Source organism: Sebastes umbrosus, chromosome 18 (assembly GCF_015220745.1).
Source record: "Sebastes umbrosus isolate fSebUmb1 chromosome 18, fSebUmb1.pri, whole genome shotgun sequence".
Classification (NCBI taxonomy): Eukaryota; Metazoa; Chordata; class Actinopteri; order Perciformes; family Sebastidae; genus Sebastes; species Sebastes umbrosus.
The window spans coordinates 27,802,157-27,824,847 of NC_051286.1; the positions used below are offsets into that span (position 1 = coordinate 27,802,157).

Sequence of the window (22,691 nt, forward strand, 5' to 3'; positions counted from 1 at the left end):
AAAGTGTGAAGGCAGCAGAATGCTCAACACAAGGCAGCCATGACTATTAGAACAGCTCCTTAATCCAAGCTATAACAGCAGGAAACTGCAGCTTGAGCTGTTTGTGGTATTGTCCCATTCTGTCAAGGCCTGAGCTGTTTAGAAATGGTATTTTTTGCAGTTGTCAGGGGCGACCATTTAACAAGAGAAACAGAGATGCAGCCCAGATGCATGTCTTCTGAGAGCCGTCCAGAAACTACACATCAAGTAATGATTACAGGTGCTGCAACATTATGAATCAAGAAGAGACGCTGATGTTGTGGCAGATGTTTGATGAGCACACAGGAGAATACATTAAACACACATGCACTAAAAGGATGATAAGCTGTATACAGTACAATGCAAGATTACAGAGTGGACTGTATGTAATAACATACAGTATATTACCTGTACTTATGCTCTAAATATAAACTCATTCAATCAAATCTAAAGTTTATATATAGTATACAGTATATGCTAATTATTATTTATTTATTGTTATTATTACACATATATAGCATAGATGCTAATTAGCTTTTACAATAATTAGTACAAATGTGATTTCAGTGGAAAAAGGCACAGGACCGTAAACATCTATATTATACTGCCACCTAGTGGTTAAAACATGACACTACCTGTGAGATGTTCATTCACTTTTCTGGTTAATATCCGCTGAGATTGTAATAATAATAATAATAATAATAACAATAATAATAATAATAATAATAATAATAATAATAATAATAATAATAATAATAATAATAATAACTTGGATTTAACTGTATATATTATTCTTGTTTTTCACTTTGAAAAGACTTTCAGTTTAACACAACATTTTGAGGTGAAGTCCACAGAGTTCTTCAGAAGATTTACATCCAGACTGTCTGAAGTACTGCTCGTATATATATATATATATATATATATATTTCTAATAGGGATGTCAATCGATTAAAATATTTAATCGCAAGATTGTCCATAATTAATCGTGGTTAATCAGAAATTAATCGCACAATATTTATTTAATTTATTTATTTAATACTCTTATCAACATGGGAGTGGGCAAATATGCTGCTCTATGTAAATCTCTAGATCTTCATCCTCCTAAATTCCTCACTAGTAGAGGTCAATTTGTGATAAGATTTAGGGGAACCACATTATGGAGTAGCCTTTCACATCTATCAAAAAACTGTTCATCTGTCAAATGTTTCAAAAGTCGCTTAAAGGGTCATTTAATTGCTGTTTTGTAATTGCTTTTCTCCATGTTGTCAATGTATCTGTTCTTATCTTTTTTATTTTTTCCCACTCACAATGTTGTTTGGTTACGATTACCCAGAAATCATTATAGATATTTAAATCAATATCATCCTCACAAAGAGTAACCATACACTTCCACGCAACACACACACACACACACACACACACACACTTGTCTTTTTTGATATATTTATTGTTATTGTTGTTATTATATATATCTTCATCTAATTGTTTGTTATCACTATTATGTAGTCATATTATTTCTCTATATTAATCTTGTCTCTAGGTGGAGGCTTCAGATAAGCTCAGTGGGTTTTTTGCCTCTAGGTGCACTGAATATTATTCTTTTTTTTTTTTGTTATGTTGTGTAGTCTAAAATTGTACAAAATAAATAAACAATAAACAATGTATGAATATATTTATTATTGTAAATCAATTAACAACACAAAACAATGACAGATATTGTCCAGATACCCTCACAGGTACTGCATTTAGCATAAAAAAATATGCTCCAATCATAACATGGCAAACTGCAGCCCAACAGGCAACAACAGCTGTCAGTGTGTCAGTGTGCTGACTTGACTATGACTTGCCCCAAACTGCATGTGATTATCATAAAGTGGGCATGTCTGTAAAGGGGAGACTCGTGGGTACCCATAGAACCCATTTACATTCACATATCTGGAGGTCAGAGGTCAAGGGACCCCTTTGAAAATGGGTTTTTCCTCACCAACATTTAGCGTGAGATTAGAGCGTTATTTAGTCTCCTTCATGACGAGCTACTATGACACGGTTGCTATAAACCTAAAAATCGCAAGTGGCGTTAACGTGTTATTATCGTGTTAACTTTGTCAGCACTAATCTCTAGTACATCTCTGGCATTTTAAGGTTCATTGTGTTCTTTATGTTTTCAAAATGCCCAATGCGAGAGGCTCTCTAGTTCTAAATGTTTATTCAGAGTGCCGCTCCGTGTTGCCGGAGCAGCGTTGAGTTTGTCTCTTTTTTCTTGGCAAAATCACATTTAATGCAACATGTAAAATAGCTTTGAAGTGATTTTGTCACTATTTTGTTAATTAATGATTATTGGTAACACTTTTACACATTTGATATGTGTTAACCATTGACAAACTATTAACTATCTATCTAAATAATGTTTATAGATTCTTTAGAAAGTATTTATTAACCATTTAACAAATTATTATAATCATCAGTTGCAACTTTATAAGCCATCCAAATAATGTTTATACACGGTTTACAAACCATTTATTAACCATTAACAAAGTGTTAGAAATATCTATCAATAAAATGTTTATAGATGTTTTACAAACAATTTCTTTAAGGTTTACAAATAATATCTTAATCATTAACAAATACTTATATATATATATATATATAGTATATCAAATGTTATAATGTGTGCAACAATAAACTGTTAAAATAACATTATTAAGTTTCATTTCATTGTTTGTTAACAGTAAAATAACTATTAACTAAGTTTAATTAACTATCAATTTATTTATGAATGCTGGTTAAAAAAAGTGTTACCTGATTATCATGACCTTAAAGGTCCCATATTGTAAAAAGTGCGATATTCATGTCTTTTCTATTATAAAACAGGTTTAAGTGCTATATAAATACTGTGAAAGTATCGAAACATTCAATCCACAGAGAAATACACACAGCCCGTATTCAGAAACTGTGCCGCTGAAACAAGCCGTAGGATTTCGGTCCATTTGTGATGTCACAAATATACAATATTTAGACCCTTTCAGTTTTAAATGTAAATATTCTAAATGAGTCCCAGTTTATTTTCGATTGCAGTGGATGTGAATAACATCAGCTGGACCCAAACTGCTGCCTAGCAACGCAATTCCGTTGCAGTTCCGTTGAAATGTGCTAAAACGGAGCGTTTCAGACAGAGGGTGAATACAGGTATATTCAGACAGACGTTATGAGGAAAATAAAGTTTTTTTTTTTTTAACATTACAGCATGTAAACATGTTCTAGTAGAAACACAAAATACAAGTATGAATCTGAAAATTAGCACGATATGGGACTTTTAAAAACGCCTTCTGTTTCTAGAACTAAATTTTCATTCAGCAAGTTGGACACGAGGATGTGTTGAGAATGACACAGTAAAACAGCTTCTCCCACCTCACTGCTGAAACATTGAGGGAGGAAGATGAGGGTTAAGAACAGCAGGGGCTCAGTGTGTCTTCACACTGCTGACAGGTGAGGTGTATCCTCATTAGAGACAGTGGACAGTCACTCACGGCGCCGTGTCACCAGGTTCGTAGGCTTACATGTAGACGAGGTCGCTGTACTTTACTACAATGTCTGCTGTGCGCACGGTCGAAGATGGATCTGCAGAAGGACGAGTCTCACACACACACAGACAGCCGAGGTTATCTGAGTGTAGGAGCTGTTGGGCTGTTGTTACTGCTGTTACTGTGACAGTCATTAAGAGCACATAGCAGTGGAAATATGAAGTGACAAAGAGGGAGAGCGAGCGGAGAAAGGGAGAAAGAAAGAGAAGCGAGCAGATGGCAGGTGTCAGTTTCAGAGAGAAGCCGTGTGATGACGCCTCAGCCAAAGAAGTGCTTATCTGGCCCTGAGTGGAAAAACAGAAAACACAGTCCTAGTTTCCCCAACACCTCCCACACCATCATTAAGAGGACATCACTGAGTCCGTCAGCCTGGATTCATTTCCTTCTCATCAGGGCCATCTGTTCTGCTCAAATCCTTACTATGCTAAAAAGCAGGGCTGTCAATTGATCTCCATGATCGTCCATGATTAATCACACATTTTGTATCTGTTCAAAATGTACATTAAAGGAAGATTTGTCAAGTATTTAATACTCTTATCAACATGGGAGTGGGCAAATATGCTGATTTATGTAAACGTATGTATATAAACTGGGAAAAAAAAGTTTGGTGGATTATTTCTCTGTTGTTACAATGCTAATGGTCATTGTATTTTACATGGTTGGAAAGCCTGTTTATTTTTTACCTTCGCAATGATGTCCAACTTGTAAGGATCATGCATTTGTGGGATGAGCAGCACAGCTGATTATGTGGGGAGCGCCCAAGAAAAATTTGCCAAAATGCTCCGTCAATGGTAAACAGTGTATTCTCCTGTTGGTGTTGACTCTTGTTTTGAGTTGTTTGGTGGATTGGATGATTGAACTCTCTATCAGTAACAAGGAACAAACAAGACACATTGGCTATTTGACACTTTATTCCTTTAATACACCGTCAGGAGCCTCAGTAGCGGTGGAAGATCCATACGCAGCCACAACAGCCTGGCACCTCCTCCTCATGCTGGTCACCAACCTGGTCACACGTTGCTGTGGGATGGCGTTCCATTCCTCAAACAGGATTGGTTGCAGGTCAGCCAGCGTGGCTGTGTTGGTCACTCTAACACGTACAGCACGCCCAAGCTGATCCCACAAGTGTTGAGTTGGGTTGAGGTCTGGATGCCCCCCCAACACCATGACACTGCCCCCACCAAAAGCTGTTACTCCATCGGTTCAACAATCAGCATAGTGTTCTCCACGTCGTCTCCATACTTTGACACCTGCCATCCAACTTTGGCAGACAGAACCTGGACTCATCACTGAACATGACATTCCCCCACATGTTCAGGTTCCATTGTCTGTGTTGTCGACACCAGCGCAAACGGGCCTGACGGTGAAGGGCAGTCATTGCAGGCTTCCTGGTAGCCTTATGAGATTACACTGTTTACCATTGGCAGAGCATTTTGGCATTAGCATTGTAACAACAGAGAAATAATCCACCAAACACAAGTTTCCAAACTTTTTTTCCCCAGTTTATTTATTATTGGAAATCAATTAATAACACAAAACAATGACAGATATTGTCCAGAAACCCTCACAGGTACTGTTTGGAGCGTTATTCAGCATAACTAGAGTGACGACACTAGCATCATCTAGACCTAAAAAACCTGATGAATCCATCGGTATCAACCATGTCAGACTAGCTTGTCGTTAAGGAGGTTAAATAACGCTCCAAACTGTCATGACCATTTTCAAAGGGGTCCCTTGACCTCTGACCTCCAGATCAGTGAATATAAATGGGTTCTATGGGTACCCACGAGTCTCCCCTTTACAGACATGCCCACTTTATGATAATCACATGCAGTTTGGGGCAAGTCATAGTCAAGTCAGCACACTGACACACTGACAGCTGTTGTTGCCTGTTGGGCTGCAGTTTGACATGTTATGATTTGAGCATATTGTTTTATGCTAAATGCAGGACCTGTGAGGGTTTCTGGACAATATCTGTCATTGTTTTGTGTTGTTAATTGATTTCCAATAATAAATATATACATACATTTGCATAGAGCAGCATATTTGTCCACTCCCATGTTGATAAGAGGATTAAATACTTGACAAATCTCCCTTTAAGGTTCATTTGGAACAGATAAAAATATCCAGTGACAACCCAAATGTAAACATGATCTAGTAGAAAAATACAAGTATGAACCTGAAAATGAGCATGATAGGTCCTCTTTAATATTTTCAATTGACTGTCTTATTAGACTAAATATAGATTAAATGAATTCTAAATTGTGATAAATGGTGTAAATATTTACCAACACAGAGGTTTAGTCCTCTTTTGTCCTGGACAAAGGAGGACGGTCTGCAGGACAGTTAATGCACACAGTGCACTTTAATAGACTTTTTAATTCTGCACACCACCAACAGCTCTACTCTGCACCTTTATAGACTGTTTTTACTGTATTCTACAAACAATGAACAGCTTTATTCTGCACTTCTATTAGTCTATTTAAAAAAAAAAAAAAAAACTGTACCTCAGTTCTTATCGCGCATTATATTCCATATTTGACATTTCTTAATATCTATATCTCCTATATTTTATTATTCAGCACTATATTGACATTTTTAATAGTCCCGTATCTCAGCTGTTACTCTGCACTATATTCATTGTTTACAGTTTTTCTTCATCTCCTGGTATTTTTATATACGTAATATTTTTTATACTTGTACTACTAACTTGTGCCTTTTTACTAACATGTTTTTGCACTATGGAACTGTGATGCTGGAAACTTGAATTTCCCTCAGGATCAATAAAGTTACTATCTATCTACCTATGTACCTATCTATCTATCTATCTATCTATCTATCTATCTACCTATCTATCTATCTACCTATCTATCTACCTCGCCTCCACCCAATGTCAATCTCACATACTGCAAAGAAGAAAACCAAAGGACACTTAGTCGGTATAAGAAATGTACCACCTTTATTATCCAATCCACACATCCCATTCAGTACGCAGTACAAAGCCAAAGCAATTTATATAAACAGTGAGTCTGAACTCCAAAAATATTAAACAATAACTGTCAGTTTAAGACAAACAAAAGTGATTTTGTGTCGGTATTCAAAACAACACCTGGCATTCAACACACAGTAGCAACACGTGGGCCGAGAGGGGAGCTCTGTGGACATCAATCATGATGATTTCTTTTAAACCGCTTCAGTCAGATATGAAATATCAGTATCATACGTGCACATCGCTCCGAGTCTCGCCCATGCACAGTTTGCACTCATTGCATATAAAACATTCAAAGTATGGCTCACACACACATACTTATATATTACTAAATACAAGAGGATCAGGAAATAAACAACAGACCTCAATGAACGCTAGATACCCGACATGTTCATTTCATGTTAATGAACTGGATGTTAACGTGTTAATGGAGGGGCGGGGGGGTGTATGGATCAATATCTGTATGGAAGTAGTTCTGTGTTGTAGATGAAACATTTACAATTATTGTCTTCACAGGTCCTTGTTTTTGTCATTGTCTTTAGGGCGACGTTGTGCTCCGTGATAAGCCACAGAGATGTCCATGTCCTCAGATCACCGGGGTGATGAAGTCATAACGTCATTATTAAAGTATGTTAGGTGGTCAAATTGAAATCTGCTCTCTGGAAAAAGTGGAATTAGGTTTTACTAGTTCAAATAAAATGCTTCTCTACAACTGATCCATGAATTTATTAGTAGGATCCTTTCATGCACACTTCATCTCCTCCATCAGTCTTCAGAGATTACTGTCAGAATGTAACTTAAAGCAACGTACGACAGTCACAGATGATGAGATTGTCCGACCTCGTGAGCGGTTTAGTTTGAGTACGTTAGGAGCTGCTGCTCAGCTGCACACAGGAATATATATATATATATATATATATTAGGGCTGTCAAAGTTAACACGATAACGCGTTTACACAAATTCATTTTAACGCCACTAATTTCTTTAACGCATTAACACAACTTGGGATTTTTAGGTTGTAAGGCTCAGTTTTAAAGTTAGAGTGAAGAAGGAGGTTAAATAACACCCCAAACTTGCACTACATTTTGGTGAGCAAAAACCGGCATGGCCATTTTCAAATGGGTCCCTTGACCTCTGACCTCCAGTTAATTGATTTCAAATAATAAATATATACATACATTTGCATAAAGCAAATATATTTATCCACTCCCATGTTAAGAGGATTAAATTCTTGACAAATCTCCCTTTAAGGTACATTTTGAACAGATAAAAAAATGTGCGAATAATCACGATTAACTATTTCAATCAATTGACAGCCCTACTATATATATATGTATATATATATATATATACACTGTATATATATGTTGTGACATTAGTAGAATGAGCCAGGATATCAGTAATACACAATAGATTCCCATAATGGCTATGATCAGTGACAATGATCAGAATCACACAATGTGACAGCAAACAGACTACATTTTTGAAAGTCATGAACTTTTAAGGCAGATTTTGGAGTGTACATTATTTAAAACTGTCAATCAACTGTCAAAAGATCCTGGGTGCAGTTTGATGTATTAACAAACTCAAATTTGGTTTTAAACATGTCAAAGAAATATCAAGTTCATATTTTAAAACAATGACGTGGTCACATTGGTCTCAGCAGCGGAGATGAGGTGAATTATTCCTTTAATCCCTCTCAGAATAGAGCCAGAGGGTTAAACAGAATTTAAGGAAATAGATTAAAAAAAAACACATACATTTTCTTTTTAAATGGGGTTCAGTTATGAAGCACACATCATTATTCAGAATTTGAGTTTTTTTGGCCTTTCTTTAAGAGAAATGCATTTTCTGTTTAATACAAAAGCTTAAAGTCACTTAAAACATGGCAGACCATCATTCAGAGCATCGACACGCAACCATTAAATAAAACATTTGGTGGGTTGATTGGAGTTTGTATTTCGTTATCACAGCCTGTTCACACCTCTCCGTTAAAGCAAACCTCGACATACTGGATCTGACTGGATGTGCAAAGGAAGTTTTATGTTCACAGTGGATTCACTTCAACAGTCAACCAGATTGGAATCTGGGAAAAAAAAGCAGACTATAAAACCAGAAAACAGCTAAATGCTTTTATCATTACATACATTAAACCAACCAATCCTCTTTCTGCTCTCAACATCAAGCCCTTCACTGCAACACCAAACTCACATCTTAATATTGATTGATTTCATATTCTGTCTTTAAAACACATTCTTTGTAGATCGAATGGAAAAAAACAGAAACAACTTCACTTGTTTTAATACATGTTGACATGTCATTATGATGGAAACGAGAACCTTTGTCACAATTTTAAATATTAAAAAAAAAAGATTGATTTTGCTTCAGGTTGAATTTGTCTAAAAGCCGGACACTAAACTAAACTAATCCCATTGTCAAATAAAAGATTGAGAAGATTCCTTAAAGAACTATTTTTTCCAAGTGCTGCTCGCGAAGCTCAGTTATAAGGCTGATGGGTGTGTGCTTTGACAGCTGTTAACAGTAGAGGCAATTCATGTGATGCGATCATGTACAAGTAGAAGGTACGTGCTCTGCAGGTTTCAATAGCTTGGAGGGAATGACTATGCAAATACACACAAGTATTAACATCGAGTCTTTTTTAAATAATGTAAACATATACATCTTATTTGAGGTCAGAGCATTGATCCTCTTCATATCGGTTTATATATATATAAAAAAGAGAACAGACATTACTGAAGCATCGTCCGGATGTTCTTCGGAGTGGACTCGTCGTTCAGGTGTTTAGTGGTGAATCTGAGGAGGAACAAACATGTCAGTGGGGATGGGTACCAAAACCCGGTACGAGAACAGTCCACAGTGGGGTTCTATTTCAGACAATGCTCGCTGCCAAAAGTACAACAAGTCTTCTGCAAAAACATGAGTGATCTGTCAAAACTAGGGATGTGCTTTCCAAGGAAAAATACTATTCGAAAATAAACGGGACGAATAGACTATTCCATTTTTTTTTATAAATAGCGACTATTCGAAAAATGTAAAATCATAACTCATCCCTAGTCAAAAGATGTAGTGAGAAAGCATGAGATACCGGTGGAGAACAGACTAACTCGTAGTTCATCCCTCGCTGCCCCATCCATCTCAGGCAGGTTCTGTATGCTAGCAGCCTGGAGCCCACACGGAGGTAACGAAATCATACAAACATGAGTTCATGATTCAAATGAACCATTAGCCAGCTGATTGTTTAGCTAGAACATCAATATGGGTGCGTTCATAAATTCCACCTGTATTTCTTTTGTAGTAAATATATGATTATTTCATGAGTTTTACATTTCCACCATCACATTATAGTTTATAATAGTGGTTTGTTCAAAACCGGACCGTTTCTTACACTATTAATGATTGTTCATTTATTGATTTTACATTTTAATTATCACATTATCAGTAATTTGTTCAAAACAATGCTGTTGCAGTTGCTACTTAAATATTATTTTATATACAGAAGTTATGACAAAATAAAGCAATGTTAATTCTATTATTAATTTGTTTCATTTTTTTCTCTTAAAAACAAAAGAAGCGTTAAGAGAACCGTTAAAGTACCGGATCAATAAGCAGTATCGGTAAGAGTAGTAGTACCAGTAATAGCCATCCCTACATATCAGTGTATGGGAGTTGGACTGTTCAAAGTCCCACTAACACCGGGGAAGGGGAACTAGGTTTTTGTAGTTCTATGGAAGCTCTTAGTGACCAAAAGTGTGGACAATATTTCATTGAAATGTTTTTTTTAAATGATGCATGTCAATGTTTTCCTCAGAATTATCTTGTCGGTTAAAAACAAAGAGGCTGATACATTTCCTGTAAGGAAGTGGAATACATTAGAAAATACAACATTGACTAAAATACATAACTTTCCATAACTTCCTGAGCAGAACGGATCAATGAAATGTGTTTTTTCAGACTAGAGGATGAGATTGCCGGCCAGTATCTGATAATTAATGAAAGTCTAACAGTGTCAAACCAACGCAGCAATACTCGAGAGAACCTACTTGAGGGCATTCAGGAGGCCTTCTACGTTGTCTGCCGGCTGGTCCTTCAGGACCTTTATGCAGCCTTTCATCTGAGAAGATATGAACACATCCACGGTCCACAGTGAGGCTGTTACATAGCTTAAATGGTGTACAGAAATACACAGTATGTGTGTATGTGTGTATGTGTGTGTGTGTGTGTGTGTGTGTGTGTGTGTGTGTGTGTGTGTGTGTGTGTGTGTGTGTGTGTGTGTGCGTCATACGTCTATCTTGGAGGACTTGTTGAAGGCGCCGTTGGGGTGGACGTGGTCATAAAGAATGATGACTCCGACCATGACCCTCATGCAAAACAAGAGCGTCTCCTCGCTGCTGAAACGACTCGAATATTCCCTGAATACACAGAAAGAGAGGGAGGAGGAGGAGGAGGAGGAGGAGGAGAAACCGGACAGAGTTATAGAATGAGAAAGACTCTTTCTAAGTCATTACTAAGAAACTGCCTTAACTGAGCGCCATTGATTTTCTTTTTTTTTTAAATAATCAATACTGACACTGTCGGTACATTATGTGTTGGCGTGCAGTTGGACGAACACACCTGCGCCATGTGAGTGTGTGAATGACTGTGACCTACGAGGCCATAATGTTAGCAAAAGTATTTGCAACTGTGGACGGTTGTGTAACTGTATCTCAATCCATGTGTGCGTAATTCAATTTCTAAATGTGTGAAAGAATCTCTAAATGCGTCCTGAGATTTGTGAATGTGTACAGGAATCTGCAAATGTGTATTCAGAATCCGTGGGGGCGTAATTAGATTTATAAATGTGTGAAAAAAATCTCAAAATGTATTCAGATTTTCAAGTGCATTGAGATTTGTAACTGTGTAGACAAATCTGTAAATGCGTACCTAAGTACCCATACCTATGTACACATTTACAGATTTAAGTACGCATTTACAGGTTTAAGTACGATTTACAGATTTAAGTAAGCATTTACAGATTTGTCTACACATTTACAAATCTCAATACACTTGCAAATCTGAATACCATTTGGAGATTTTTTTCACAAAATTACAAATCAAGTCTCTAGGTGTTGTATTGAAATTCAAGGCCACAACTTGCAATGCTTTAGGTCAAAATATGTCTCACTTATTGTTTACTATTAACTACTAAGGACCTGTGAGAACCCTAATGTTTGTGTGTGTGTGTGTGTGTGTGTGTGTGTGTATGGGTGCGTGTGTGTGCGTATGCGTGTGTGTGTAGAAAAGCAGCGTGATGACTCACGGCGTCTCCAGCATGACTTTACAGACGCTGGCCATGGTGCTGAGACAGTCTGTTGTGTTCTCCAGTGGAAGAGTCTTGTTCTACACACGACGCAAACAAAACACATACAACAATTACAGTTTATTGATTCCTATGATCATTATTTAAATTGTTAAAAAAACAACATGGCTTGTTACAACATGATGATATGGTTTCTGACACAAAAAAAGGAAATACGAAAAAAAAACAACGAAAACAAACCTTGTAAATCATTTTAAAAAATCAGATCAGGTGTTGAATATTTGTATTACTGTATTTTCTCATCCAAATATACAGAGTGCCATACAGCTGAGATGGCAATGACGACAATGGATGCAACAGATGTTAGCTTCCCTTACATTATAAAGCATGACTGTATGACTACGTGGGTAGTTTGTAGTTTGCATTCACAGTTGTAACCGTGATTGCAGAGTCAGCGCTCTCACCTCTGTCACAAAGCTTGTGGTTGCGGTGCTGAGTGTTTTCAGCATCGGCGTAGCTTCGGCATAGAACAGAGACATCCTGTTGGCCATCTCGTTGTTGACTTCACTCTCGATGTCCAACTGTGGGTGCACAAACAGACAACACAGATAAACACGAGGTGTCAGCGTCATTTTCTCCACACTTGTTTTTCTATTTCCAAAAGCACCAACATCTCCCTCATAGTTATTGCACAAAGTATAGAGTTATACATTTGTCACACTTATTCCAATACTATAGAATCTATGGTATAGTATATGCTATAGCAAAGAGTATAGAAGCACAGAGAAGAAACTCGGCTGCTTTTTTGACAAGAGCTGCTCGATGGCGCTGCGGTAGCCCTGCCGCCATTTTGGACTGAAAACGCCAATGAGTCCGTGACCATGGATGTATAAAGAGACGTCTGTAAATCAGAGGATCATTTTTTTGAGGTAAATCAACTTCCCAGTATGAACACTTAAATATCCCTCATTTAAATCGTTATGTCCTAAAAGTAGTAAAATGAACTAACAGCTGAATCCAGAGTTATTTTCCTCACCATAATGAACGGTCATCAGACCCACGGGACTGCACCGCCCTGCACCGCCCTGCACCGCCCTGCACCGCCCTGCACCGCCCTGCACCGCCCTGCACCGCCCTGCACGCTCATATGACATATCTGGTTCTGCCAGCTTCCTGCTAGCTGTATGTGGCTGTAATAATGGAGATATTGGCTGTAATTCATCACTGTTATTATCTTCTAATACACCCATGGGCTGTATGCTGTAAGCCTGTACCGGGGTGGATGGATTAACGACTGTTCACAAACAACCGGCTATCGGCCAGTAGCTAGTAGTGCTAGTAGCTAGTAGTGCTAGTAGCATGACATCAACAGAGTTTAATGGAGTTATAGGCTATTTACTAACACGCAGGGTGAAAGACCAGGACACAACCTCTTCTACATCCATGGTCTGTGGTCTATTGGACCCTCTTCAACATCCATGGTCTGTGGTCTATTGGACCCTCTTCAACATCCATGGTCTGTGGTCTATTGGACCCTCTTCAACATTCATGGTCTGTGGTCTATTGGACCCTCTTCTACATCTATGGTCTGTGGTCTATTGGACCATCTTCTACATCCATGGTCTTTGGTCTACTGGACCCTCTTCTACATCCATGGTCTGTGGTCTGTTAGACCCTCTTCAACATCCATGGTCTGTGGTCTACTGGACCCTCCTCTACATCCATGGTCTGTGGTCTATTGGACCCTCTTCTACATCCATGGTCTGTGGTCTATTGGACCCTCTTCTACATCCATGGTCTGTGGTCTATTGGACTCTCTTTTACATCCATGGTCTGTGGTCTATTGGACCCTCTTCAACATCCATGGTCTGTGGTCTATTGGACCCTCTTCAACATCCATGGTCTGTGGTCTATTGGACCCTCTTCAACATTCATGGTCTGTGGTCTATTGGACCCTCTTCTACATCCATGGTCTGTGGTCTATTGGACCCTCTTCTACATCTATGGTCTGTGGTCTATTGGACTCTATTTTACATCCATGGTCTGTGGTCTATTGGACCCTCTTCAACATCCATGGTCTGTGGTCTATTGGACCCTCTTCAACATCCATGGTCTGTGGTCTACTGGACCCTCTTCAACATTCATGGTCTGTGGTCTATTGGACCCTCTTCTACATCCATGGTCTGTGGTCTATTGGACTCTCTTTTACATCCATGGTCTGTGGTCTATTGGACCCTCTTCAACATCCATGGTCTGTGGTCTATTGGACCCTCTTCAACATCCATGGTCTGTGGTCTATTTGACCCTCTTCAACATTCATGATCTGTGGTCTATTGGACCCTCTTCTACATCCATGGTCTGTGGTCTATTGGACCATCTTCTACATCCATGGTCTTTGGTCTACTGGACCCTCTTCTACATCCATGGTCTGTGGTCTGTTAGACCCTCTTCAACATCCATGGTCTGTGGTCTACTGGACCCTCCTCTACATCCATGGTCTGTGTTCTGTTGGACCCTCTTCTACATCCATGGTCTGTGGTCTACTGAACCCTCTTCTCTTGGGAATCATTCCTCTACAAACGCTGTTTAAATAATCTGCTGATAGTAATCCAGTAGTCCACCTACAGGGTTCATTTGGGCTCTTTTCATACATGAAAACATACGGAACAACATTTTAAAACTATGTTTTTTAACTATTTCTGTTTTGTTTTTTACTTTACTCCCGTGATAATTCGATTTCGACATTGATTTACATTATGGTGCATTCAGGCTCTATTCAGTATTGGGCGAAGGTAAATCCTAACGTTATCATGATGTAATGTAATCTTGTAAAATGGAGTTTTTGGTGAGAAACTTGAATAAATCCAGTTGTTTGAAGGAGATGTTTTAACAGCAATATAAGATAGATACTAGAGAGGGGATTATGACCTGTTGAACTTTCTAACAAAAACCAGTATGCAAACAGTAATAAAGGAGGGTGTGTTGAAGTACATGGGATTTATTGTTTTGTTTTTTTTACCGAGGTATTGGTATGGACTATTAGATTTCTGGTACTGTGACATCCCTAATCTACACTAACATAACATCTGGACAACTCACATTCATGTTGTTTATCCGGTTTCGACTGATGGTTCTTCTGTAGTAGCTGAAGTCATTCTGGATGGCAGGAATTCTCATCTAAAGCAAAAGAAGTAAAACAGTCAGAGATTTGACAAAAACACATTAAGCACCAACATATCCATTTCATTACAAGTGGACTGTACGTGGCACTGAGTGAAGTGATGGAGGGAGAGCGACTGAGCTGAACGGCGGACCTTGAGCTCATCGAAGCGCAGAGTGAAGTGGAGGATCTCTGCAAACTGTTTGGCCAGCGCCTGCTCCCTCTCCAGGTGCTGAGTGGGCGTGAAGGGCGCACATGTGAGGCACTCCAGCAAACTCTGCAGGGCCCTCTCTGCACACACACACACACACACACACACACACACACACACACACACACACACACACACACACACACACACACACACACACACACACACACACACACACACACACACACACACACACACACACACACACACACACACACACACACACACACACACACACACACACACACACAACAAGCACTTTTAGTGGACGTAAACTGACGTTGCCAGGTTGGCCCAAATGATTACATTACAGCTTGTTTAGCGGCTAGCGGCTGCAGTGTTTTCCATTTTAAAAAGTGTCGTCTCCGTTAGTCACTTAGACACAAAAACAAGGGAAAGAGAGTCCAGGTTGAAAAATACCAAAGTTATCATTAAAACTGCAGGTACACTATGTACCTGAAGTTTCATCATTCGCTTGACTTCTGCATGTGAGGTACATGTTCTTGTAAAATATTTAAAGTGATGGAAGTCAATAACCTCAAAATAAGATAAGGAATGCTACCCTACCTTTATTTAACCAAGAAAGCAACTCATTAAGATGAAAAAGCTTTGATTATGACCCATTCAAAAAAAGATGAAATCAAATATTCTTGCCACTGTAAATATAATTCAGATCAGACGGTGTTGTTCTACACTGTGACCATACCTAGTCTGATAGAAAAACTGTAGAACTTCTTGAGTTTGATGACCAGCGGGCAGACTGAGTTCCAGGCTCGCTCCTGTAGCATGAAGTCGCTGGGGTTTTGAATTGCCTGGAAAGAACACAAAAAAAACAGCAGGACACATCAGAAAACTTCCATGATTAATGTTATAGTGATCATCAACATCATGCACCGGGAATATTGTATGCTGTGGAGAAGATTTAACTCGTTTGTTCTGCGTTTCAGTGAAACTTGACGTCAATTCAGCTGTTATTTCCTCTACAGTACGGCAAATGGTTCAGATTTTACATGTAGAGATGAATGTATTGTATGCTTCATAATTATTGTATGCTGTTGAAGGGAAAGAACAGAAAATCTCTATTGTGTGTGTGTGTGTGTGTGTGTGTGTGTGTGTGTGTGTGTGTGTGTGTGTGTGTTCTTTACATCTCTGATCTCCTGGCCGGCTCCTTTGTATGACTGCAGGCCAGTCAGGATGTTCTCTGAGTCCTGGAGGACCGAGTTCACCTGGTTCCACACCTCACGCTCTCCTTCTGTCGGCTGCGCATCTAACACACACATACACACACAAGGACAACAGTTAAATGAGAATACAAACACATCTCAGATCTGATCATTCTTGCCTTTTCACATCAATAGTAAGTTTGTAATATTAGCAGATTTATAAATCTTTGATTTTCTAGTGTAAATGTGACACTGTAACTTGATGTGAAAAGGCTTTGATTAAATAAGTAATAGCAGTATTTTAATCATGATGGAGCACTCACTGGGGGAACATGGGGGCATGTGTGCCGAGTGTTTTTGTCTCTAAAAAGGAACTCATCAGAATTTGTTCATTGTGATGATGATTGATGAGTACAAAAACATTCAGCATAATGAACTGGGTTACAGTTTCAGCTTTTAGCACGTACAGCATATCCAGTCCATCTGCAGTCAGTCACCAAAATGTGCAGCCAGAGTGATGCCTTTAATTTGAACACGGCGTTGTCGAATACTCCATTCTGATTGGTTAATCATGGCGTTCTGCTCAGGACATATTGTAATATTGCGGGAGTCGCTGTAAGGTCTAAAATACAATCAAATAATCTGAAGATTTCTGCAGGAATCTACAGACTCTTAGGTAACAAGCTTTTCCTATCATGGCCACAGACAGAAGAACAGCTCTAAATATAGAGCATCAGTGACATTAAAACTCTGTCTGGGGTCTGTTTTGCATTTTAAAAGCCCTCCACTCCCATCATTTCCTCTGTGCTGAATAAACAAAGCCTGAGGTTGGCTACATTGTGAGAGAGGCTGAAATGCCACTGTGGGCCTCCACTGTTGTGTTTCTTTTTCTGTAGGAGGTTTTTTAGAAAAAGGCCAGAGCAGATTTATTATCCGGGTTAAAAATTAACTAATTTGTCTACGTAGTTGTGCAGTTGATTTAATATTTGACTGCAGTGATGTACTGTGGATGAATGTTTTCAATCTTAAAAGCATTCATATATTGAACACTAATTATATAATGAAATGATAACAGGATTATGCAGTAAGACAAACAGGGCTAAACACACTGTTTAATACACCATATAATAGACCTAATACTAATGTGTTAGTAATTACATTATGCCACATATGCATGTATAAAATGTGTCTTATTAGAAGTGTACATACAGGGGCATGCATGCAGATAAGTTAGTAAAAGCAGACGGCAAAGGTCAAGGGTCAGCTCCATTCTTCTTCAACTTGACATGGAATGAATGGGTTTCATACTGAAATCAATCAGGAATTATAATAAATGTAAAAGGAGACGGTTGGCAATTCAATAGCTGAATAGGCTGACCCCTGACCAGTCAGAGAGGTTAAAGGAGAAATGAATTAGGAGTTAAGAAGGACAGGGGGTTGGCCTAGCAGAAGGACAGGTAGAAGCTGTGCTCACTTTCAAAGTCAAGGAAAAAGTTTGGCCCCTGTTCAAGCTCTGTGCAAGTGAGCACTTTTAACAGATTCCCCATCTGCAAGAGAGAGAAAAGCAAAAGGAAGAGAAAGGAAGAAAAGTATGTGTGATGTTAAAAAGTCTTCAATAAGTTATTTGAACGAAGACGGGAGAAATGGAAGATCAGAGCAGAGAGAGCAGGAGGTCATGACCGAGTGAAAGGAGAAGCCAAGGAGAAAAAGAGAGGAGCGTAAGCAGACTCCTTCGTGTCTTCATCATCGGGAACAGAGACCTGCTGACAGAAAGGAAACAGCTGAGCTGGTCCCCCCCCCCCCACATCTCTTTCTCCATCCATCTTTTCTCCCTTTGTTCCACTTCGCTGCCAGACTTACTTTCAAAGTCCAGGAAAAAGTGTGGATAGTTCTCTATATCCCTTGTTAGGACTTTTAGCAGGTTACCCATTCCAGCAAACCTGATGGTCAGAATACAGCAGTGAAAAACAGACATCAAAAAAACATGAATACATACATTCTTTTTGTTACAAGATACATTAAATGTGTAGTTAATAAAACAGAGACATTCATATCCAACAGAGGTTGTTTCTATTTGCTCTGACAGATGATTTTCAAGTTGAACAGTTCCAGTTCCAGCCCAGTTTAGTGGAACTAATGTGGATGTTTATTAAGTGTGATGTCTGAAGATTTGTGCCTGGCATTGTAAGACAACACAGAGGAAGAAAAATACGACACGGTTCTCATTTCAGCCACAAAGCTGCTGCAGTAAAAAGTGTTTTTGGGGGGAATTCTAAATAAGTGTCAATAGCCCTGTTTTCACCGCAGGAACTTCCTCCCCCTGAACTAAGAACCTTTTGAGAAACTCATTGTGTTTCGACTGCAGGGACCAGGGTCTAATTGAAGTTCCTGGGACATTTTATGGGACCTTTTTACCCCCCAAAAGAGGCCCTGGTCAGGGGGTAGTACTTTCTGAAAGCACAGGAACTTTCCGGGTGGAGTTTGCAGGGATGACTGTCTCTGATTGGTCAAACACACACAGTGCTGCTGCTTCGACTGTACCGCTTCATTCATAAAACAAGGAAGTACTCTAGTATTAATTTAGGACCATTTTAGGACGAGGGGAGAGCATTTCTCTTTGTTTGATAACATTAAAAGTAAAGTTCGGCTCTGCTGTCACATTCACGACTCATTTTAAAAAAGCGAGTGAAAAACAAGCGAGAGAAAGAAAGAGATGTTTCACAGCGTTAACGTTGTAAAGCACAAATGAATAACTCTCAAACACTCAACAGATGATTTGCTGTGGAGACAGATGCTCTTAGTTTCATTTTCCTCCGCTGCATTTCATTCATTACATCCAACATGCATCAGTAAATATATGAAGCAGTAAATGTCGTCACAGTGACGTTTATTTTGCAGCGTGTTTTTTAGGTGAAACAGGCGGACACACTGAACTGCAGGCTGCAGAGTGTGTTTACCGCTGTGACCACCAGCGGTCCTCGTCACGTCATGTTGCCTTTTTAGATTCTTATTTGCATAAGCTTTGCAGGTTTTTAGACTGCGGTGGAAACGCAGAAAACTAAAAGGAACCTTTTAGTTCCTTAAAAAGTAGATCTATGGACCAGAAAGCCCTAGGAACTTTTGGTGGAAACCCGACCTAAGGCAGGCATGAAAAAAAGACACAGTTCTCATTTCAGCTACAAAGCTGCTGCACGAAGAATGTTTTTTGGGGGTGTCAATGACAGTTGATGCTTTCACTTGCAGTTTGTGTTGCGTTTCGGATGCAAATGTCTGCATGTGCGCTGAGAATCATTTATTGAAACAGAATTCAATTGTGACCCACACTAAATACTGGAGCAGGTCAGGGGGACTCATTATGTGCATTTACTTTGCACATAAAGTCTAGTCACATTTCTAGATGCAAGTCAATGTAGTACTGAAAATAGGATTTGTCATTCAGTCGTTTTTTTATAATCAATTCATTTGCAGGTTATTTTCTCAATTAATTGATCACTTGTTTGGTCAATAAATGGTCAGAAAAGTTCCCAGTGCCCAAGTTGACGTACTCAAATGTCTCGTTTTGTTCGACCAACAGTTCAAAGCCAAAGATATTCAGTTTTCATCACAGAAGACAAGACCAGGAAATATTCACATTTGAGAAGGTGAAGAATTTGAGGTAATACGATTAATTTTTGCTGATGATTTTTCTGTCGATTGACTAATTGTTAACTCCAAACTTTAACGTAAAGAACCCCTAAACTATCAAAAATTAGACCACTGACCCAATTTTGTCGCAGGGTCCCCCATCTTTTGCTTTTATATGTGTTATTACAGAAAGACTATGAAGCCCACGACCAAAATAGTCACACATTCTGTCATTGTGTTACTTATGGATGGAAGTGTAGTGAAAATAAATGCTGCCCCTTTTTGCTGGGGATCCCCTGGAACCCCTTCAAGGACCCCTGGGGGTCCCCGGACCCCACTTTGGGAACCACTAATTTATTCGACTAATTGTTTGAGCTCTTGGATTGTCTTCAAATCAATGACATCACGTTTTAAAGTAATCTCTCACTTTACAGAAATGAAACCGAAAGGGAAACAAAGTATTTCTAATGGTGAACATTTTGTGTGTATTTATAAGCATGGACACAAACACACTGCTAGAATTTAGTCAAAAACTACTTTGCCTTCACATTGTACACCTATGTGTGTCTGCTGGTAAGTAAAGTGTCTGAGAAAGCAAAAATTCCTCCCACCTTCGTTGGACAAAACTCCCGAGGTTCTGAACCAGTGTCTCTGCTCGTTTGGATTCAGGCCTTTCTAAACGTGGCCAAACACTGGATGTAGTCCTAAATGGCAGTTACACTCTGTAAAGGTTTTATTGGACGCAAAAGGCAGTAGGTAGGTAGTAATTTCCAGGGAAAAGTCCACCTCCTCAGCCATGGAGAGGAGTCACAATCTCTGTAATCACAGCAGGCCTTAAACTTACAGCAGCATAACATGAGGCCATGACTGCAGTAAAACATCACAGCACATCATGGGGATGCTAATGTGAATAGTGTTACCTTGCTGGGTTCAAAGGATTTAACCATAGACTGTATAAGAAGTGGACGTAGTCACCGTGACGTCACCCATTGGTTTGTGGACTGCCGTTTTGAAGCCTTGAGTTTGGCATTTGGGCTGTCGCCATCTTGTTTTTTTGCAACCAGAAGTGATGGATGGAGCTAAGTGCAACAGCACGCTGAATAAGACATTTTTAGGCAACCAAAAGGGTTATCATTAACTTTCATGAACTGTAAACACACTGTGAAATAATTAAAATTCTACGATGAATACACAGACAACTCCCAGACCGGACAACGCCGTGGTAGCGACCTGTCAATCACAAGGTAGCCCCGCCCTAAAGCATCCCCTGCTTTACGGTCTATGTGACTCTAAATGGGACCATAATGTACTAAATGAACATCATGCTGTATTGAAGAAGACTCCAAACTAGAGATTGAGACCATAAACTCATGTTTACAATGTTTACTGAGGTAATAAAGACTCAAGTCTTTACAAACATGTGTTGTTCAGAGTCAGTCTATTAAGGACATGAAGTTGCAGATTCATACTGTATAAAGAGGCCATAAGGACTCAGTCTTATCTTCTCACACTGAGATCCAACCTCTCTTGGACTTCACAAGTAATAGTGTGAAGTGACAACAAAAGAGGCACTGTGCGGCAGTGTGCACATGATAATCACACTGCATTTCTCTGCACAGTCTCCAGCAAGCTGTCGACTATTTTCAATCATGGTATTCATTCCTCAATCTTGCACTCCTCATAAATGCATGCATACAAGGGACAGCCTCAATACGGTTCCTATGGTAACAGCTTTGATTCTGGAGAAATTATTAATTTTATAATGGGTCTGATAATGAATTTCATGCAGTCATGATTCAATCTGGTGTTTAAATACAAGGTTGTACCAGAAGGGGGCAGTGCTGGTTTACACTGGAATGATGTCATGTTGGTACATGTGCTGCAGTAGTCTACAGCCATAATTATCTAGACCAACTCTGACCTGCGGCTACGACAAGTTCCTCAGCAGACTCACTTGCCTTTATCTGCAGCCAAACTCTGGTTATGTTACCCTCAGGTACCAGTTAACCTCTAAAACTGTCAGTTCTATCAGGGACAACGGTCCAAAGACTTCTCAGTAACATCTAAAGGGAATATTTCTTCAGACCATGTGACAATAAAAGGTCCAGTGAAAACTAATACAATTCTTGGTTTCCCAGGCCTTTTCATTTCATCCATTGTAGAACGTGTGCAAAGGGAAAACACTTCATCATTTTCAAGCCTTTAAAGGTACTAAATACGAGATTGGGAACATTTCTATTGCCTCTCAATGGCTCTCAACATGGTGGCGGCTCGCAGCTGACTGTGCTGTGCTAAGGCCCCGATCAGACAGAGATGCGCCATAGAGGCGCAGCCGCTTCAAAAACGCCCCTTGGCAAAAGGCGTCGGGGAAAAAACAGCTGATGTACCTGTGGAGTGGGGCTGCGTGCTTAAATGGGCGAATGTGATTAATGGAAATGTGCTCTTTCTCTCTCTCAAAGACAGTAGTGAAACTATCACGACATGAGATATGCATTACCCCTTCCCTCTCACATACTTCGCAGCTCTCTCACAGTCCAACAGCTAACTAGCTGGCTAGCTAGCCACATCTACCGGCATCGAAACAAGAGGAAAGAAGTAGTAAAGTAGTAAAGCCCGCCTCTTGCTTGA

The 22,691-nt window shown here is 39.3% G+C and overlaps 1 protein-coding gene across 3 annotated transcripts in view; it reads right to left on the reverse strand.

The window, feature by feature from the left end:
• Positions 1 to 8,360: 8,360 nt before the first annotated feature.
• fam49a (family with sequence similarity 49 member A) overlaps positions 8,361 to 22,691 on the reverse strand; it is a 54,904-nt gene continuing 40,573 nt past the window's right edge. Inside the window, exons 3-13 of one of the 3 annotated variants that reach the window (XM_037750312.1) lie at positions 18,300 to 18,379; positions 17,914 to 17,986; positions 16,422 to 16,543; positions 15,983 to 16,088; positions 15,220 to 15,356; positions 15,005 to 15,082; positions 12,370 to 12,486; positions 11,906 to 11,985; positions 10,892 to 11,018; positions 10,650 to 10,720; positions 9,311 to 9,402 (exon numbers count right to left, since the gene is read on the reverse strand). In XM_037750312.1, coding sequence (XP_037606240.1) covers positions 9,339 to 9,402; positions 10,650 to 10,720; positions 10,892 to 11,018; positions 11,906 to 11,985; positions 12,370 to 12,486; positions 15,005 to 15,082; positions 15,220 to 15,356; positions 15,983 to 16,088; positions 16,422 to 16,543; positions 17,914 to 17,986 — 975 coding nt within the window. In that variant the 5' untranslated portion in view covers positions 18,300 to 18,379 and the 3' untranslated portion in view covers positions 9,311 to 9,338. Of the gene's footprint in view, positions 9,403 to 10,649; positions 10,721 to 10,891; positions 11,019 to 11,905; positions 11,986 to 12,369; positions 12,487 to 15,004; positions 15,083 to 15,219; positions 15,357 to 15,982; positions 16,089 to 16,421; positions 16,544 to 17,913; positions 17,987 to 18,299; positions 18,380 to 22,691 lie in introns of all 3 variants that reach the window. The other 2 variants (XM_037750313.1, XM_037750315.1) reach the window with 2 other exon arrangements.